The 19,817-nt window shown below is 46.3% G+C and overlaps 1 protein-coding gene across 2 annotated transcripts in view; it reads left to right on the plus strand.

Annotated features, from left to right (window-relative positions):
- LOC126248229 (probable ATP-dependent RNA helicase DDX31) overlaps positions 1–19,817 on the plus strand; it is a 259,925-nt gene that overhangs the window by 209,679 nt on the left and 30,429 nt on the right. For both annotated transcript variants that reach the window (XR_007545432.1, XM_049949055.1), the window contains exon 11: positions 19,016–19,217. Coding sequence is in view for 1 of the 2 variants with exons in the window: in XM_049949055.1 (XP_049805012.1) it covers positions 19,016–19,217 (202 nt within the window). In the remaining variant the exon portion in view is untranslated. The remainder of the gene's footprint in view (positions 1–19,015; positions 19,218–19,817) is intronic.

The following is a 19,817-nucleotide window of genomic DNA, read 5'->3' on the forward strand; positions in this document are numbered from 1 at the left end:
CATTATTTGTGGTGATTTTAATGCCCACAATGTGCTTTGGGGCTCTGCAATTACCTGCCCCAGGGGTAGAGCAATTGAGAGGCTTCTCCTGTCATCCTGTGCGTACTTGCTCAATGGAGGACAGAGTACTCATTTCTGCACGGCGACTGAGTCGTTCTCTGCCATTGATCTCTCGCTTTGCTCTCCAGCTCTTGCCGCCAGTGCTCACTGGGAAGTGGTTGCTGACTTGCACGGCAGTGATCATTTCCCAATCTGGTTTCACGTGCCAGACGGCGTGGGCCCCGAAAGGAGACCACCACGATGGGTGCTCAGTGGAGCCGACTGGACACTTTATAGCCAGTTGGCCCAATTCGAACACTGTGCGAATGTTGAGGCGTGGGTGGATCATATTACCAAAACGGTCCACCACGCCGCTGCAGCATCCAGTCCACAGGCCACCGGAAGAGGCCACCTGTGCCTTGGTGGAGTGCCGAATGCCGCTCTGCAATCAGGACCAGGCGTGCAGCTCTGTGTCGGTTCAAGTGTCGGCCTACTGCTGAGAATCTTGCAGCCTTTCGGGTGGCGAGGGCAAGATGTCGCCGCATTATTCGTGAGAGCAAGAAGAGGTCGTGGCAAACGTTCCTGAACACCATTAATCGTTCCACCAAAAGTTCTATTGTGTGGGAGACCATCAGGAGAATTTCTGGCAGAGGAGGGAGGTGCCCCATAGCTGCTGTAATGACTAGCGGCACTCACCACACGGATCCGCGGGACATTGCCCAGACTATGGCAGCGTATTTTGCCACAGTTACTGCAGCAACCAGTCAGGATCCAGGTTTCCAGCGCCATAGAGCGGTTGCTGAGAGATGTAGTCTGAACTTCCAGTCCACCTCTCATGAAGTTTACAACTGCCCATTTTCTATGTGGGAGCTGGATTCTGCATTGTCTGGAGCTCGTGACACATCCCCTGGTCACGACAGGATCCATTACAGTATGCTATGGCATCTCACAATGCGCAACATAGAAATACTCCTCGCACTTTTTAATGCCATTTGGGCGTCGGGTCACTTTCCTGACGCGTGGCGTGAGGCAGTTTTAATCCCTTTTTTAAAACCTGGGAAAGACCGCACGAGCCCAAGTAGCTACCGTAGTATTGCCCTCACTAGTTGCATAGGGAAGACCTTGGAGCGGATGGTCAACCGCCGCCTTGTCTGGATGTTAGAATCCCGGCAACTCCTTAGTCGCTTTCAGTGTGGGTTCAGGAGGTTTCGTTCCACCTTCGGTAACCTTGCCCTCCTGGAGGCGGCTATACAACAAGCTTCCCTACGCCGCCATCACCTTCTAGGTGTATTTTTCGACATCGAGAAGGCCTACGATACCACTTGGAGGCGTCTCATCCTGGAGCAGCTTCACGAATGGGGTTTTCGTGGTTGTCTTCCTCTTTTTATTCAGTCTTTCCTCTCGCCACGATATTTTAGATACCGAATTGGTGATGTCCTGTCTGATCGCTTTGCGCAGGAGAACGGTGTCCCTCAGGGTAGCGTTTTAAGTGTGACTCTCTTTGCCATCGCTGTTAATAGCATTACGTCCATAGTGAAAAGTCCTGTCCAGTGTTCTTTGTTTGTGGATGATTTCTCTTTGTTTTGCTCTTCTTCAAGCCTTGCAACGACAACTCGTCAGTTGCAACTTACGATTAGGCGTTTGGATGACTGGGCGCAGAAAAGTGGTTTTAAGTTTTCCACCGAGAAGTCTGTATGTGTTCTTTTTAACCGTTCTCGTTCGATTTTAACCTTTCCTGAGTTGAGGATGAGGGACACTGTTCTTACTTTTAAAGACACGGTGAGATTTCTGGGGCTCATTTTTGACTCGAAGCTCACGTGGTTACCTCATCTTAAAGACCTGAAACGGCGGTCACTTAAGGCTTTAAGTATTTTAAAATGTCTTAGCCACAGTACATGGGGAGCTGACAGGACTTGTCTGCTCCAGTTTTACGGGGCGTTTGTGCGATCTCGGCTCGATTATGGGTGCACGGTGTATGGGTCTGCGAGGCCTTCTTACTTAAAGTTGTTGGACGTTGTGCACCATGAAGGGCTTCGGTTGGCCACTGGGGCATTCCGAACTAGCCCCATACGGAGCCTCTGTGCAGAGGCTGGTGAACCGCCACTTCATATGCGGCGACGGCTACTTACAGTGCGCCAGGCGTATAAAACTTTGTCCACACCATACACCCCTGCATACCATACCGTTGCTCAGCCTCCTCTGGCACGATTGTTTCATAACCGGCAACGTGCGACGCAGCCCTATGGGATTCGCGCACAGGATTGCCTCGGTGCGATGTCTATGGCTGGTCTTCGTGTTTTACGTCGCGGTTGGAGCAGATCTCCACCTTGGCTCCTCCGGAGACCCAAACTTATTTTAGATTTGACTAATTTTAAGAAAGATGGCACACCTGATTTTACGTTTCAATCTCTGTTTTTTAACATTTTAGATGTGCATCACGGTTTCACTGTCGTTTATACTGATGGCTCCAAACAGGAGACTTTCCTTGGCTGTTCTGTGGTGTTCCCTGATCATGTTACCCGGATTCGCCCCCCTGCTGAATATACCGTTTTCGCAGCGGAGCTCCACGCGATCCTGAAGGCACTGGAGCAGATGAATCGTGTTCGGGGCGATCGATTTCTTCTCTGCTCCGATTCTCTTAGTGCCTTACAATCACTGCAGAACCTATACCCGACTGAGGAGATGGTCCAGCTGATACATGACCAACTGTACTTGCTCCAACAGCGGGGTAAAGAGGTATCCTTCTGCTGGGTGCCTGGTCATGTCGGCATATGGGGCAATGAACAGGCTGATCGGGCTGCCAAGGAGGCCTGCAGAGAGCAGGATGTGGTCCAGTGTCCTATCCCCTTGCAGTCAGTCATCGCTGCACTCCACAGGAAGTGCATGAAGTTGTGGGAGGACGAATGGCTGGCGGTGACGGCCAATAAACTGCGGCCGGTAAAGTCAACCACTCGGCCGTGGCGTTCCTCCTGCCGGTTGCTCAGGCGGGAAGAGGTGGCCCTCACACGTCTTCGGATCGGGCACTGTCCTCTGACGCATAGCTATTTATTACGGCGGGAGGATCCTCCGTTTTGTGCTGCTTGTGGTGTGCACATCTCTGTCCAGCACATTTTAACAGACTGCATTTTATACCGTGATGCAAGGGCAAAAGCACAAGTTGATGGGGATCTGCCTTGTGTTTTAGCTAACGATGAGACGTGTGTGTCTAGGGTTTTTAAGTTTTGTGATGTGTCTGGACTCTGGCCTAAACTTTTAGGCTGGAGGTTTTAGTGTATTGCAGAGTGGCTGACTCCTCCCTTTTTTCCTTGCGGTCAGCCAGCCACTTCCATCTGCTACATTGTTTTAGCTCCCTCTACCATTTTCTTCCTGTGTTGTCCATGTTTTACTGCTGACGCCCTGCTTCATCCCACGCTTCAGTGTGGGTGAGCACCTATTTTTCAATGATTGTTCCCCGTGTTTTATGTTCCGTTTTATGTAAATGTTCTGAGTTTTTTTTTTTCTTGACACCCGTCTCACTATGATACTGAACGGGCGCTGAAGACCTTGCTGTCGTGCGCCCACAAAACCCCTCTACTACTATCTACTACTACTAACATCGTTTCACCAGGCAACGCCGGTCAACTGCTGTTTGTGTATGAGAAATCGGTTGGAAACTTTCCTCATGTCAGCACGTTGTAGGTGTCGCCACCGGCGCCAACCATGTGTGAATGCTCTGAATGCTGCGAATCACAGCATCTTCTTCCTGTCGGTTAAATTTCGCGACTGTAGCACGTCATCTTCGTGGTGTAGCAATTTTAATGGCCAGTGGTGTAGTATCACACGAAAGTTGTGAACAAATCTGTGAGGATTTGCAGAAAATAAATGCTTGGTGTAATGACTGGCAGTTATCTCTCAATATTAGTAAGTGTGACCTACTGCGTATAACAAGGTGAAAATCCCCATTAATGTACGAGTACAAAATAAATGCTCAGTCTTTGGAAGCGGTAACATCCTTCAAGTATCTGGGTGTGACTACTCGAAATGATCTCAAATGGAATGATCAGATTACACAAGTAACGGGCAAGGCGAACTCTAGATTGTGGTTTAGTGGTAGAATCCTGAAGCGATGCAATCCTTCAACAAAGGAAATTGCTTACAATACGTTAGTTCGTTCAGTCTTAGAGTATTGTTTCATCTGTATGGGACCCTTACCAATTGGGTCTCATTCAAGAGATTGGAAAGATCGAAAGAAGAGCGGCAAGATTCGTGACTGGTACATTTAGCCATCACGAGAGTGTTACAAATCTCACAGAAACTTGGAAGTGGGATACACTTGGAGATAGACGACGGGCTAAACGGAAGGGGCTGCTCACTAAATTCCGAAATTCGATTTTCGCCGAGGATGTAGAGCATATATTATTATCACCAACTTTCTAATCGTGCAATGATCACCATTCAAAGGTAAGGGAAATTAGAGCTCGTACTGAGGCGTTCAGACAGTCGTTTTTCCCTCGTGCGATCCGCGAGTGGAACAGAGAGGGGGGGGGGGGGGGGAGATATGACTTTGGCGCAAATTGTGCCCACCGCCACACACTGCTTGGTGGATAGCGGAGTATATATGTAGATGTAGATTCATCTTCCCATTTAAATGGAATGTTACCTCATCACTAAACACTAAGCGTGGAAGAAAACTGTCATACTCCATCTTGCCAAGAACTAAATTACAAAACTCAACACGTTGTTGTTTCTCACCTTCACGAAGAGCTTTTAGTAGCTGAATTTTGTGTGGTTTCATGTGTAAACGTCGACGGAAGACACGCCAGACGGATATCAGGGGTATATTGAGCTGTCGAGCTGCACGGCGAACGTTGCACAGCGAACGGATTTCTGCGGACTCCTTGTGAAACTATGGCGGATGTGTTCTACGACTGTGTCAGACACTCGGGGACGGCCCGGCGATTTGCCTTTACACAAACAACCTGTTTCTCGTAATTGTTCATGCCGTCGTCTAATGCTCTGTGCTGTAGGAGGATCCACACCATAACCAGTGAAAAAAGTCTCTCTGAAAGTTATAACCGACACGCACTGCGCAAAACGTAGAACACAAAACACTTTCTGTTGTCCCGATACCGTTTTTACTAGAAGTGAAGTGGGCGCACACTGCTGCTACCTAACGGTAACCACGTAAAACTCGAGAGTTTGCTCTTCCCAACAGTACGTTGTTAACGCACATAGCTCAAATAACATAATAGTCCACAGCCGAGCGAGTAAGTGTTAAGTTTCATAATCGCGAGGTCTCTGGATCGAATCGCGCTTCCTATACTTTCTTGTTTTCATTGCATATAATCCTGACAACAGATATGCGTGGAACACGATGAAATTATGTGACAATGGAGAACCGTTTATGAAAAGTAAACCAAGTTTGTTTTGCAATAGACAGAGTCAAGAAACCATTTACATGCAGAAATTTGGCTTTCATTGAGATGTATGTCGCAATAATTGTTTTCCATGTTTTTGGTTCAGTTTCAACCTGAATCGTGCAGTGATCCATAGATCACACTTTCCACAGATGTCGACACAATAATTAAACAAAACGGTTGTAATGATGTAGTTGAAAGCCCTTGTGTATCCTGCTTTTATATCCAACCTTCTTACGAATGCTTTTTCTTTTTTCCAACAAAAAGGACTCTGTAAATATCGACAATCTACATCTACATCCATACATAACGGTGTGTGGCGGAGGGTACCTTGAGTACCTCTATCGTTTATCCCTTCTATTCCAGTCTCGTATTGTTCGTGGAATGAAAGATTGTCGGTATGCCCTTGTGTGGGCTCTAATCTCTGATTTTATCCTCATGGTCTCTTCGCGAGATATACGTAGGAGGGAGCAATATACTTCGGGACTCGTCGGTGAAGGTATGTTCTCGAAACTTCAACAAAAGCCCGTACCGAGCTACTGAGCGTGTCTCTTGCAGTCTTCCACTGGAGTTTATCTTTCATCTCCGTAACGCTTTCGCGATTACTAAATCATTCTGTAACGAAGCGCGCTGCTCTCCGTTGGATCTTCTCTATCTCTTCTATCAACCCTGTCTGGTACGGATCCCACACCGGTGAACAGTATTCAAGCAGTGGGGGAACAAGTGTACTGTAACCTACTTCCTTTGTTTTCGGACTGCATTTCCTTAGGAATCTTCCAATTAATCTCAGTCTGGCATCTGCTTTACCGACGATTAATTTTATATGGTGATTCCATTTAAATCACTCCTAATGCCTACTCCCAGATAATTTATGAAATTAACTGCTTCTAGTTGCTGACCTGCTATATTGTAGCTGAATGATGAAGGACCTTTCTTTCTTTGTATTCGCAGCTCATTACACTTGCCTACATTGAGATTCAGTTGCCGTTCCCTGCACCATGCGTCAATTCGTTGCGGATCCTCCTGCATTTCAGTACAATTTTCCATTGTTACAACCTCTCGATATACTACAGCATCATCCGCAAAAAGCCCCAGTGAACTTCCGATGTTATCCACAAGGTCATTTATATACACTCCTGGAAATGGAAAAAAGAACACATTGACGCCGGTGTGTCAGACCCACCATACTTGCTCCGGACACTGCGAGAGGGCTGTACAAGCAATGATCACACGCACGGCACAGCGGACACACCAGGAACCGCGGTGTTGGCCGTCGAATGGCGCTAGCTGCGCAGCATTTGTGCACCGCCGCCGTCAGTGTCAGCCAGTTTGCCGTGGCATACGGAGCTCCATCGCAGTCTTTAACACTGGTAGCATGCCGCGACAGCGTGGACGTGAACCGTATGTGCAGTTGACGGACTTTGAGCGAGGGCGTATAGTGGGCATGCGGGAGGCCGGGTGGACGTACCGCCGAATTGCTCAACACGTGGGGCGTGAGGTCTCCACAGTACATCGATGTTGTCGCCAGTGGTCGGCGGAAGGTGCACGTGCCCGTCGACCTGGGACCAGACCGCAGCGACGCACGGATGCACGCAAAGACCGTAGGATCCTACGCAGTGCCGTAGGGGACCTCACCGCCACTTCCCAGCAAATTAGGGACACTGTTGCTCCTGGGGTATCGGCGAGGACCATTCGCAACCGTCTCCATGAAGCTGGGCTACGGTCCCGCACACCGTTAGGCCGTCTTCCGCTCATGCCCCAACATCGTGCAGCCCGCCTCCAGTGGTGTCGCGACAGGCGTGAATGGAGGGACGAATGGAGACGTGTCGTCTTCAGCGATGAGAGTCGCTTCTGCCTTGGTGCCAATGATGGTCGTATGCGTGTTTGGCGCCGTGCAGGTGAGCGCCACAATCAGGACTGCATACGACCGAGGCACACAGGGCCAACACCCGGCATCATGGTGTGGGGAGCGATCTCCTACACTGGCCGTACACCACTGGTGATCGTCGAGGGGACACTGAATAGTGCACGGTACATCCAAACCGTCATCGAACCCATCGTTCTACCATTCCTAGACCGGCAAGGGAACTTGCTGTTCCAACAGGACAATGCACGTCCGCATGTATCCCGTGCCACCCAACGTGCTCTAGAAGGTGTAAGTCAACTACCCTGGCCAGCAAGATCTCCGGATCTGTCCCCCATTGAGCATGTTTGGGACTGAATGAAGCGTCGTCTCACGCGGTCTGCACGTCCAGCACGAACGCTGGTCCAACTGAGGCGCCAGGTGGAAATGGCATGGCAAGCCGTTCCACAGGACTACATCCAGCATCTCTACGATCGTCTCCATGGGAGAATAGCAGCCTGCATTGCTGCGAAAGGTGGATATACACTGTACTAGTGCCGACATTGTGCATGCTCTGTTGCCTGTGTCTATGTGCCTGTGGTTCTGTCAGTGTGATCATGCAATGTATCTGACCCCAGGAATGTGTCAATAAAGTTTCCCCTTCCTGGGACAATGAATTCACGGTGTTCTTATTTCAATTTCCAGGAGTGTATATTGTGAATAGCAACGGTCCTAAGACACTCCCCTGCGGCACACCTGAAATAAGTCTTACTTCAGAAGACATCTCGCTATAGAGAATGACATGCTGCGTTCTGTTATCTAGGAACACTTCAATCCAATCACACAATTGGTCTGATAGTCCATATGCTCTTACTTTGTTCATTAAACGACTGTGGGGAACTGTATCGAACGCCTTGCGGAAGTCAAGAAACACGGCATCTACCTGGGAACACGTGTCTATGGTCCTCTGAGTCTCTTGGACGAATACAGCGAACTGGGTTTCACACGATCGTCTTTTTCGAAACCCATGCTGATTCCTACAGAGTAGATTTCTAGTCTCCAGAAAAGTCATTATACTCGAACATAATATGTGTTCCAAAACTCTGCAACCGATCGACGTTAGAGATGTAGATCTATAGTTCTGCACAACTGTTGGACGCCCCTTTTTGAAAACGGGAATGCCCTGTGCCCTTTTCCAAACTTTTGGAACGCTACGCTCTTCTAGAGGCCTACGGTACACCGCTGCAAGATGGCGGTGGGGGGGGGGGGGGAGAGAGGAAGTTCCTTCGCTTCGCGCGGACTCTGTGTAAAATCGAACTGGTATCCCATCAGGTCCAGCGGCCTTTCCTCTTTCGAGCGATTTTTATTGTTTTTCTATCCCTCAGTCAACTATTTCGGTATCTACCATTTTGTCATCTGTGCGACAATCTAGAGAAGGAACTACAGTGCAGTCTTCCTCTGTGAAACAGCTTTGGAAAAGACATTTAGTATTTGGGCTTTTAAACTGTCATCCTATGTTTCAGTACCATTTTGGTCACAGAGTGTCTGGACATTTTGTTTTGATCCACCTACCGCCTTGACATAAGACCAAAATTTCTTAGAATTTTCTGCCAAGTTAGTACATAGAACTTTACTTGCCTCTCGCATAGTCCTCCTCACACTACATTTCGCTTCGTGTAATTTTTGTTTGTCTGCAAGGCTTTGGCTATGTTTATGTTTGCTGTGAAGTTCTCTTTGCTTCCGTAGCAGTTTTCTAACTCGGTTGTTGTACCACGGTGGCTCTTTTCCATCTCTTACGATCTTGCTGGGCACATACTCATCTAATGCATATTGTACGATGGTTTTTAACTTTGTCCATTGACCCTCAACATTATCTGTACTTGAGATAAAACTTTTGTGTTGATCCATCAGGTACTCTGAAATATCCTTTTTGTCACTTTTGCTAAACAGAAAAATCCTTTTACCTTTTTTAATATCTCTGTTTACGGCTGAAATCACCGAGGTTGTAACCGCTTTATGATCGCTGATTCCCTGTTCTGCGTTAACTGTTTCAAATAGTTCGAGTCTGTTTGTCACCAGAAGGTCTAATATGTTATCGCCACGAGTCGGTTATCTGTTAAACTGCTCAAGGTAGTTTTCAGATAATGCACTTAAAAAAAAATTCACTGGATTCTTTGTCCCTGCCACTCGTCATAAACGTTTGAGTCTCCCAGTCTATATCTGGTAAATTAAAATCTCCACCCAGAACTATAACATGGTCGGGAAACCTACTCGAAATATTTTCCAAATTTTCCTTCAGGCGTTCTGCCACAACAGCTGCTGAGGCAGGGGACCTATACACACATCCAGTTACCATGTTTGAGCCTGCTTTAACAGTGACCTTCACCCAAATTATATCACATTTCGGATCTCCGTCAATTTCCTTCGATACTATTGTACTTTTTATCGCTATAAACACGTCACCCCCTTCACTGTCCAGCCTGTCTCTGCGGTATACATTCCAATCGGAGTTAAGAATTTCATTACTGTTTACATCTGGTTTCAGCCAACTTTCCTTCCCTAGTACTAAGTGGGCATTGTGACCGTTTATTAATGAGAGCTGTTCTGGGACCTTTCTATAGACGCTCCTGCAGTTTACTATTAATATTGTCATTTCCTGTTGCGTTTTGCCTACTGCTACGTTGTCGCGTCTCAGGAGGCGTCTTGTCGGGCCTAGGGAGGGAGTTCTCTAACCTAAAAAACCCACATGTGCACTCCACACGTACTCCGCTACCCTTGTAGCCGCTTCCTGCGTGTAGTGCACGCCTGACCTATTCAGGGGGGCCCTACATTTCTTCACCCGATAGCGGAGGTAGAGAAATTTGCACCCCGATCTCCGCAGAATCGTCTGAGCCTCTGGTTTAAGCCTTCCACTCGGCTCCAAACCAGAGGACCGCGATCGGTTCTGGGAACGACACTACAAATAGTAAGCTCAGATTCCAACCCACGAGCGAGGCTTTCCGCCTTCACCAACTCCGCCAACCGCCTGTATGAACTAAGGATGACCTCAGAACCCAGACGGCAGGAATCATTGGTGCCGACACGAGCAACAATTTGCAGTCGGGTGCACCCAGTGCTCTCTATCGGCGCCGGCAGGGCCTCCTCCGCATCTCGGATGAGACCCCCCGGCAAGCAGACAGAGTGAACACTGGCCTTCCTCCCCGACCTTTCCGCTATTTCACTAAGGGGCTCCATCACCCGCGTAACATTGGAGCTCCCAATCACTAATAAACCCCTCCCCTTGTGTGCCTGCTAGGACCTTGCTGAAGGAGCGGCCACTTGTCCACTCACAGGCAGAGCGGGGGATGCCACACGGCCAGCCTCCACATTGACCCTCCGCCTCGTGCGCCGCGAACGCCGCTGAACCCGCCACTCCCCTTGGGGAGAGGGTGGCCCAACCGCGCCCGGTACCCGCGAAAATGTCTCGACAGCAGGGACCGTGGGTGAAGTAGGTAACACCTGGGGTGTATCATGCGACGCATCACTCTCTCCACTGCCGCTACAGTCCGAGGCAGCAGCCTGAAGACGGCTGACCGCGGCCATCTGCACGTTCAGCTGTTCGCGTACAGTGGACAGCTCCTCCTGCGTCCGTACACAGCATTCACACATCCTATCCATCCTAAGAAATCAACAATTTACTGTATAGAGTTAAGTAATCAACTTTTAACTAGACTGTTAACTCACAAAAGGCGGCTGATAGCTGACTAAACTGTGGTTACTAGACGCTTCTTGTTGGAAACAATGAAAATAAGCACTAACTGCCTCTGGACTGTATTCAAAACAAACACGAAATCTATGGAACACTATTACTAGTATTCGAAAATTAAAGCTTCCTAAAAGCAAAAACTCACGGAAATAGAAGTGACGAGTAAGAAAAACACAGTTAATACGTAAATTTACGTATCTTGCTGCACAGGAGATGTGATGCAGACGGCAGTTACGACGACAATTTGCACAGACATAAGAAATCTGTTGTTAGAGTGAAAAAAAAGACTTACTGTGAGTGAGATTGAATCCAAAGATCTCACGCTTATGAAACTAAGCGCCTATTCCTTCGGCTGCCGCATCCTTGATTAATAGCAGTCAAAAGAAGTATACAAGCATGGTTAAGATTTTCAGACTAGATTTTCTCGAAAACAGCTGTGAGTTGCGTCTGTCGTCCTAGTCGTGTCCTACACACCCTGCCAACATGAGCCAAGTCGGGGAAGGGGAGTTCGTTTGGTCCCCTTGTCAGAGCGGAGCGTGGAGACGTTACCTGTCTGGAGGTGTTGTTAGACAAGAGTGACGGATTTGGCTAGGGCTAACTGACACAGATAAATTTAATTTGTCCCCGTGTAAATTAGAACGTGTTGTTTCTGAGTGACCGGTTCCCTATCGACTTTTAACTGTGCTATGCAGATTATCAAAGGGAATTACTAGTAGAACATTGAAGGTGTGCTGAACTGTTATCGGTGAAACTTTCCAGTTCAGTGCTCGGATCCCGGAATCGTTCATGAAAGTAGATAGATAGTTACAGGATTTTTAATTATTGACTTTTGAGTTCTGAAGTTTAACACTCTATTGCGGGTCAGAGCGAGGCTGGCGACCCGACTGGTGCTACATTTGCTACAGTGAAGGAAATTAAACTGGGTCTGTCAATAAACGTTTCCTCTTAAAAATGTGGAGTAGTAAGTAGACTGCTTTGTCTCACGCACCGTTCACTGACAAAGAGGGCGTGGATACTAGCCACGGCCACGAGTGTGACGTAGCACGACCTCACGTAATCTTCAGCGACGGACAAAAGGAACGTTTCAGGCGTTTTATATCATCGTCGGCGGTTTGGTATCCATTGCTGGACACATGCGTGCTGCAGATTTACATACGATCTTCAGTCTTAGGCAGCTGTGTTGGTCCTACAACCTTTCCATCTTCCTATAGGTCGCCGTCTACCTGTTGGAGTGCAGCAGACAACTTTCGGTTTACAATTACCGGGATACATGGTCCGCTCACTTCCATTTCAGTATCACTCCAGTCAGTTACACCTTCCACTCCAGTCGGTTTCCTGATCTGTTTGTTTTCCTGGCTCTCCTAATTTCCTAATTATTACCTAATGCGTCTCTCCATTGCTGTTTCAGCAGCCCCTCAGTTCACATTTAAAGCCCATGGATGGAGTTAGAACTCATAATACACACTGGAACCTTTGTTTTGAAAACTATCTAGTTTATCCAAAGCACTGCAGGCCATTCTCTCTCTCTCTCTCTCTCTCTCTCTCTCTCTCTCTCTCTCTCTCTCACACACACACACACACACACACACACACACACTTTTTTTCTGTCGATGTAGTCGTGCCCCAAACACTCAAGTGCTTCTGTAACTACATTGTAAACTTGTACTGTTTTTTTTTGGGGGGGGGGGGAGTGTTAATTGTACATTATGTTAGTCTATTGTAGTTGATTTTCAAGCCTTCTTTCAAACGAGCTCAGTTGTTGGTGACAGTACTGTGATATATAAAAATCGAATGTTGTTCAGATACGTTACATTAACATTCACTCCAGATTCATTTTCGCAACGTAAAAATCTGAAAAATTCCTCCAGGACTGCTGAAAATAGTTTTGAAGGTATGGAATATTTTTTTCGGTTCGCTATATAATTTCGGTTTGGCGTGTTAAGACACGGTTCTTTCTCGCCTAAGTTCCCCCGGTGGTACTATTCTTTCACACCGCGTTAGAAAATTCCGTTTATAGTATCAGAGTAATAGGTGGAAATCTTAGTGACATTCAAAATTTGAGGCTGGCCTCGGGGCATGGTCAGACAACCTAATGGTTAACGTGCCTGCTCACGATAAACGGGTGATCTGGAATCGCTTCCGTGTGAGTCACAAATTCTTGACATTCGCATTAATGTCTTTAATAGCGCGCCTGTCCTGTCAGGTGGCTAATTTTGCGTTGTTTGTAAACCATCGTAAATTTTACTACTACATATTTTGTTCAAAGGAAATCATAATTTATGCATTAGTTAATTACAATTATGAGGTCTCCATTGGTATGTCACTTACAGAATAAGTACAAAATGCCCTGTTTCACACCCTGAACTGACAGCAGGTTAGCGGGACCGCAAATTGGTGCCAACTTCCATCGTAAAATTTACAAGGGTTTAGTAATCTGCGGTTAACTGTGACATCTTTGTGGTGGGTAACAACACGAACAAGGAACCATTGCTGGGCCCAAAAGACACAATGTTGTGCGTGCATGTCCACGAAAGTTGTAATAAAATTGTTATATGAATACCCTCATAATTATGCCAAAGTTAGGGGTCGCGGAGTAGAAGGTACATTACTGATGGTTGGACTGTGGATTGGTTTTCCCGAAAAATCGTTTTGTAGCGTCTGTCGATTGGTGGCAGCTGTTTGCCGAAGAGATAGCCGTGCTTAGACTGTGAGTGGGGAGGCCCGGCGCCTGTACGGAGCGCGGAGGCAGGTAGTGTAAGTGGAGCAAGCCTGCAGACGCCGCTCCTCGCCTCTCCGCGCCGCTGTGGGTGGGTGTGGTTCGATTTTCGATAGCGAATCCCCCGACAGCGAAGTGCACTCTGGACTGGACTTGTCCGCTGTCAACAACACGCTCGCCCGCCACCAGTAAAAACTCTTCACGCCTCGTTTATCAGAAACAAATGCTGGAGCGCAGCGTACACACGCGTCCGCCTCCCATTGTGGCCCGCGCCACCAGCTTCGGCCCTACTTTCCCCCAGTCTCCGCCTTCAGCCAAATTCGCTTCCGCCCGCCGCCGTGTTTTCCCCCAACACTGGCGGCCGCGTCTCTTCTGTTATTGAGCGCGAGTGTCCGCCGCAGCGGTTTCCTGTTCGAGAAACCGGAATCTGGACGTAAGCTGTTGCTCATTAGATCATTGTGTCCTCCTCCTGATTCTAAAGAAAAATTACAAAACTTTCAAAAGCAATGATAATGCATTAATATTCATCCACGATGCTGCGATAATGAGTTGTGCAAAATAGTTGACAAAAACGTACCTGCACCTGTTATTGAGACAAGCGTAGCTGTACCACAGTATTCCAGAGTAAATTGTTAATTGACGAGTGTTTTAAATTTTGATTTTCTTCTTTTCATTCAGTTACAGAGAACCAATTGATCCTGCATGCGTGGTAAATAGGTGGAATAACAGTAAGAATGTCACCCGATTGCTGTTGGCTCTCATATGTTATTTGAGCTCATTTCCATTACCCAACAATTACAAGTTTCCCTCTTTGCGACTGCAGCGAGTTTGCGCGTTTTGGATATTTCCTATGTGCTGTAAGATAAGAAGGTGAAATTATAATATTCTGCCGCGGGTGGTAGCCGCGCTGCCTGGGGCGCCTTGCCACTGTTCGAGCGCCCCCCCCCCCCCTCCCCATCGGAGGTTCGAGTCCTCCCTCGGGCATGGGTGTGTGTATTGTCCTTAACTTAGATTAAGTAGTGTGGAAAGCCTAGGGACCGATGATCTCAGCAGTTTGGTCCCATAGGAACTTACCACAAATTTCCAAATATGAAATATTTGGGATGATGGATGGGTGTGAGCATCATAGATCGGTATTCTTATAAAACATTGTATACATGAGATGTTAACATGGACGAGCGGCAAGCGTGCTAAACAATAGTCTATTTGTGTCGTAGTGGATGCTTGCTTCCGTTTTTAATTCGGTTAATTTGTGCAGGTAGGAATGTCTGTGTGAAAGTTTGGTCTGCAAGAAAATGTGTGTCTTTGTCAGTACCCTTTCGTTTGCAGTCCTGGTGTATGTTCAAAGTACATCTCAAGAGCTAGCCTACTATTAATCAACTTCATGGATTAATTAGTTTTGGTCAATCTTTAAGTGAAACTATTTAGCTTGTGTTCATGTCTTGTTGCCTGTTGAATGGCAGTATTTTTTAAGTGTTTAAATTATGATCTGAGGAGATGTGATAGGTAATAATGGAATTCTCACAATTTACAATGTCACAGGCACCCTAATCAGTTTAGAATCTATTTTAGCTTTTCTCGAAAACTAGAGCTAGCTTCCCTATTACATGTCAGATATTTATATTGAAAACAACAAACGTGGGCACTATGCGCCACAAGTGTTAAACGTAAAAGAACTGGATACTTTCTGAGGAATTGCGTAGTACTCGTACCTGGAAAGACATTGACGCATAGAGAATGAGAGAAATATAGAACAGTATCGAATACAAAAGTAGGACCTGATTGTAAAAGCGATAATTGATTGCCGAAGAAGGAAAGTTGTTTGAGCGTAACGATAAGCGTCGGCATGTTGACCATGGACGGTACAGCAGAGAGCGCTGTGAGACGACGTCAGCCAATAGCACGGTGACTAGGATGTCACCACTACAGGAGCGGCCTCTAAACGAAGAGAATAAAAGCGATGTTCCACCTAACGGCGACCCCACTAGTAGACACGGACAGTAGAAGACGCGCACTAGAAGAGCCGCAATGATGTTAATGATAGCAGTGACTTACGAACTTGTGTGATCTGTTATTCATTGCTTAGATGGAAATTATGTACAGTACATTGCAGGACACTGATTATTTGCATGTCAGCAGTTGCCTGCGACACGTCCTTGTAAATCAAACTTAAGTATTGTCTGTTCAATTACTGTAATAAACACCATTAATATGATTTGCTTGTATGTTGTCTAAATATCCGAGAACATCTTCCTAGCCACCCTTTAAGAGACGAGTGGGCAGGATACCACACAAGTAATAATAATAATAATAATAATAATAATAATAATAATAATAAACTCAATCCTTTCGCTCCTCCATCTAACCATTCGCTCCAGCAACACCCACCGCACAAATTCTCTATCGCCTCTTCTGCCAAGTGACGTGGCGCAGTAATTAAGAGTGACTCGCGCTCGGGATGGTGGCTGTTCAAATCCCTCTCCCGGCATCCAGATTTAGGTTTTTCGTGATATCCATTAATGGTTTAAGGGCAATGCCGGAACGGTTTCTTTGGAGAGGTACGGTCGCTTTCTTCCTCCGATTCCCACCTGTTGCCGAGGTTGTTTCGACTATGTTGAAGATGTTTTTGATGGTAAACCCTTCAAATCCTCCATACAGTCCCAATCCCTCCCTATGCGATTTCCATATTTTTGGAACCGTGAAGAAAGACATTCGTGGCCATCGATTTGCTTCGGATGAAGTGCACGCATGGGTACAATCACTGTTCCGTAGAGAACCGCAATTAACTGTTTTGACGATTACTTCTGAAATAATAAACAGTTTACTTATCTTTTTTCAATCTGCCTGGGTTTCATTTGAATGCCCCTAATAGAGTTTCACCCATTTTATACTCAGATATTGACTAAAGTTTATAGTGTTTTACTTCAGCGCCCACGAATACGTATCTAGTAAGATGAAACCTGTTGCAAGTTATCGTATAAAGTGCCCCACGAATACAGCCGTCAGACATTTTCTCCAAATACTGCATCACCCCAAAAATTGTCAACAGTTTTCTTGCGGGATACAATATTATTCTTCGTTGGGTTTTTGATCTTCTCTCTGTTTTCATATTCATGTTCATTTACTGAACACCATAGTAACGAAAACAGTGGTGAAATGCAATGTTTATAGCGATGCATCGAACGCAGGACTGCGCGGTACGTATACTTCGTACAAACGACGTTCAGTAATTATAAAGACGACAGAAGTGAAAGTCATGGCAGGCTGCTGTGTATCATAGAACAATACCAGTAACGGTGTTATATAGTTGCACATTGACGATGCACAAACTGTATAAAAAAGAATTTTACTAAAGCAGGCGGATCCCATTACTGTTATTATTTTTGCAAACGCAGACGAGAGAGCACTAAAAATCAAGAGACAACCAGCATTGCGAAACTAACTAACAACACAAAGAATTCATACAGCGCTCTTGGCCAGTGAGGGTACCTAACTGGAAATTCTTTCTTCCTAAGCACACACAAACAGCTTTTATGGGATATGAAAATATTGTTTCATGAATCTATCTGTTTCATGCGCATGACTGTGACGAGTGCATGTTGAGTTTAGCATTTTTTTCCTACTGTTGCTGTTGTGCCGGAACATAGCCGCCTCCTCTCCAATATCAACAAGGAGGACACCAAGCGGAACACTTCCAAGAAAGGACAAACAACCATAGGAATTGTCACATACCTACTGAGAGACACTATTGACAGATTTGAAATTAGGGGCCGCGCTGCTGCTACGGTCACAGGTTCGAATCCTGCCTCGGGCATGGATGTGTGTTATGTCCTAGGTTAGTTAAGTTTAAGTTGTTCTAAGTCTAGGGGACTGATGACCTCAGATGTTAAGTCCCATAGTGCTTAGAGCCACTTGAACGATTTGAAATTAGGGACCGAAAGGCTCTTTTAACTGTTCCGCCAAATTCTGGTGGTGAAATATTCTTCCAGAACTGTTATTCGAAACGACTACCTTCGAGTCTAGCGCCATCATATTTTGCGTGAGCGAATGGCTGTATCTTTTCTTTGGTAGTAAATGTGAGTACTTACGTTCTTGATAGAAATATGTAAGCTTCCGATGTCTCATTAAAATTTTTCTGAGAAAACTGCGCGCCATCGTATATAAAACATAAAATGATAAATTACTAAAATAACCTACGTTTCAGACGCGCTGCAGCGGCCTTCCTGTCGACATAGACTAATTAGCTGGGATGTGGGTGCATTAGACACTGTATTTCTTATAGTGTCATAAGCCCCCCGACGTCTCATTTCTTCAAATTCAGTGGCCCTAAAATCCCACTGGTCGATGTTAGGAGAGAGGGACGGATATCTGACACACTTCGTATGGTTTATACAGCTTGCTGGTAGTAGGTAGCTCGCTACGAATTAGGAATGTTCCATGATCATCGATATTCACAAAATATCGTTATTAGGAGGATATTAAATTCATAACATCAATGTTAAAGATAAAATATCGACATTCGACGCTGGTAAAAAAAATACTTGTTCCGATGTCAATAATTTTTTTTTGTGTCGTTTAGACGATTCTTTTTCTCAACAGGTCGTATAGCGACATCAGTACAACATATCTGCGATTTGTCAAACATGGCTATGGGGGAGGGGGGCAGCAGTATTTTTGAACGATCTAAGCCAGGTACAGTGGCTGTTGTTGTAGCTGAGCTAGGTCTAGTGCCTTTCATTGTTCATTCAAGCTTTCGTTATGTCAAGTAGTGTCAGCAACACGGTGATACATTATTGGAAAATAGATAAACCAAATTCGATTTATGGAGTGGACATTACCTAACAACAGAAGAAAAGAATAATTTGCTAACTGGAACAGAAACCTTCACAGTTCAGTTACTGTCTGAAAGATCGCCTTCTAGATCTTTTGCGGAGAAACGACGCCAGTCGTGCTGCGCCGTTTGTTTAACCAGTGGCGGTAGTGTCTGGCATTGCTGGCAACCAGACGACGGGAGCCGATAACCGTCTCGATGCTGTCAGGCTGCTTCAGGACTAGAACTGCCTCTCTCATTCTGCTAGCGCACATCCGTGGCTGTGTTGCAACTATTCGTGCTTCTTGGAACTTAACAGCCTTCTCCCAATCGCAGTGGTGCTCCGCTACTATCGGCAGGCCTATAATGTTTTTCTTTCCTCTTTTAGGAGTGGTTGGTGACGCCGTGTTTGTATTGGTAATAGCACATCTTAATACGCCTGGCGCCATCTTTTCTTGTGTTCCAGCTTATACATCGTGGATGCGCTTTTACTCGAGCTACCCGAAGGAAGTGCGGTCTATCTTCAACATGAAGCGGGTGCACCCAGGGCACTTCGCGTCCAGCTTCGCGCTGCGCATGGCCCCGTCGCAGATCGTCCGCTGCTCCAAGGGTCTGCCGACTACCCCACTCCCGCCCAGGCCGAAGAAGACACACTCGCCCGTCAAGAGGTACGTGCTGTACCTCTTCGGCCCGTATTACGCTGTACGAGATCTCTGTGGAATGTTGTAAATTCGACATCTCAGTAATTAATTGTTCTTCAAAAGTTGCGTTGTCGTAGTATTTTGTTTCACTGGACTAGTTTCGGGCGTTGCCCACCATCAGCGGTATCTGTGTTTCACAATTTCACATATTTCTTATAATGAGTTACCACAAAGCAGCTTTTGCCGAACAATTAATTAATAAGATGACATATTTACGATTTCTTCAAGCTGCAGAGCACCAAACGTACATGACAACAGTGAAATATCTTTTATGAAATGCCGCGCGGGGTAGCCGTGGCGTCTTGCCACGGTTCGCACGGATCCTCCCGTCGGACGTTCGAGCCCTCCCTCGTGACATGGGTGTGTGTGGTGTCTTTAGCGTAAGTTAGATTAAGTAGTGTGTAAGCCTAGGGACCGATGACCTCAGCAGTTTGGTCCCATAGGAACTTACCACAAATTTCCAAAAATTTTATGAAATACGTTTTATAACATCTTTGACGGGGTGCTGGATTACTTTCATAATATCTGTTTAAAGTGAGTTAGAGCGTCGTCCTAGCTTTTATAAAA

The sequence above is a fragment of the Schistocerca nitens genome, chromosome 3 (assembly GCF_023898315.1).
Source record: "Schistocerca nitens isolate TAMUIC-IGC-003100 chromosome 3, iqSchNite1.1, whole genome shotgun sequence".
In the NCBI taxonomy this organism is placed as follows: domain Eukaryota; kingdom Metazoa; phylum Arthropoda; class Insecta; order Orthoptera; family Acrididae; genus Schistocerca; species Schistocerca nitens.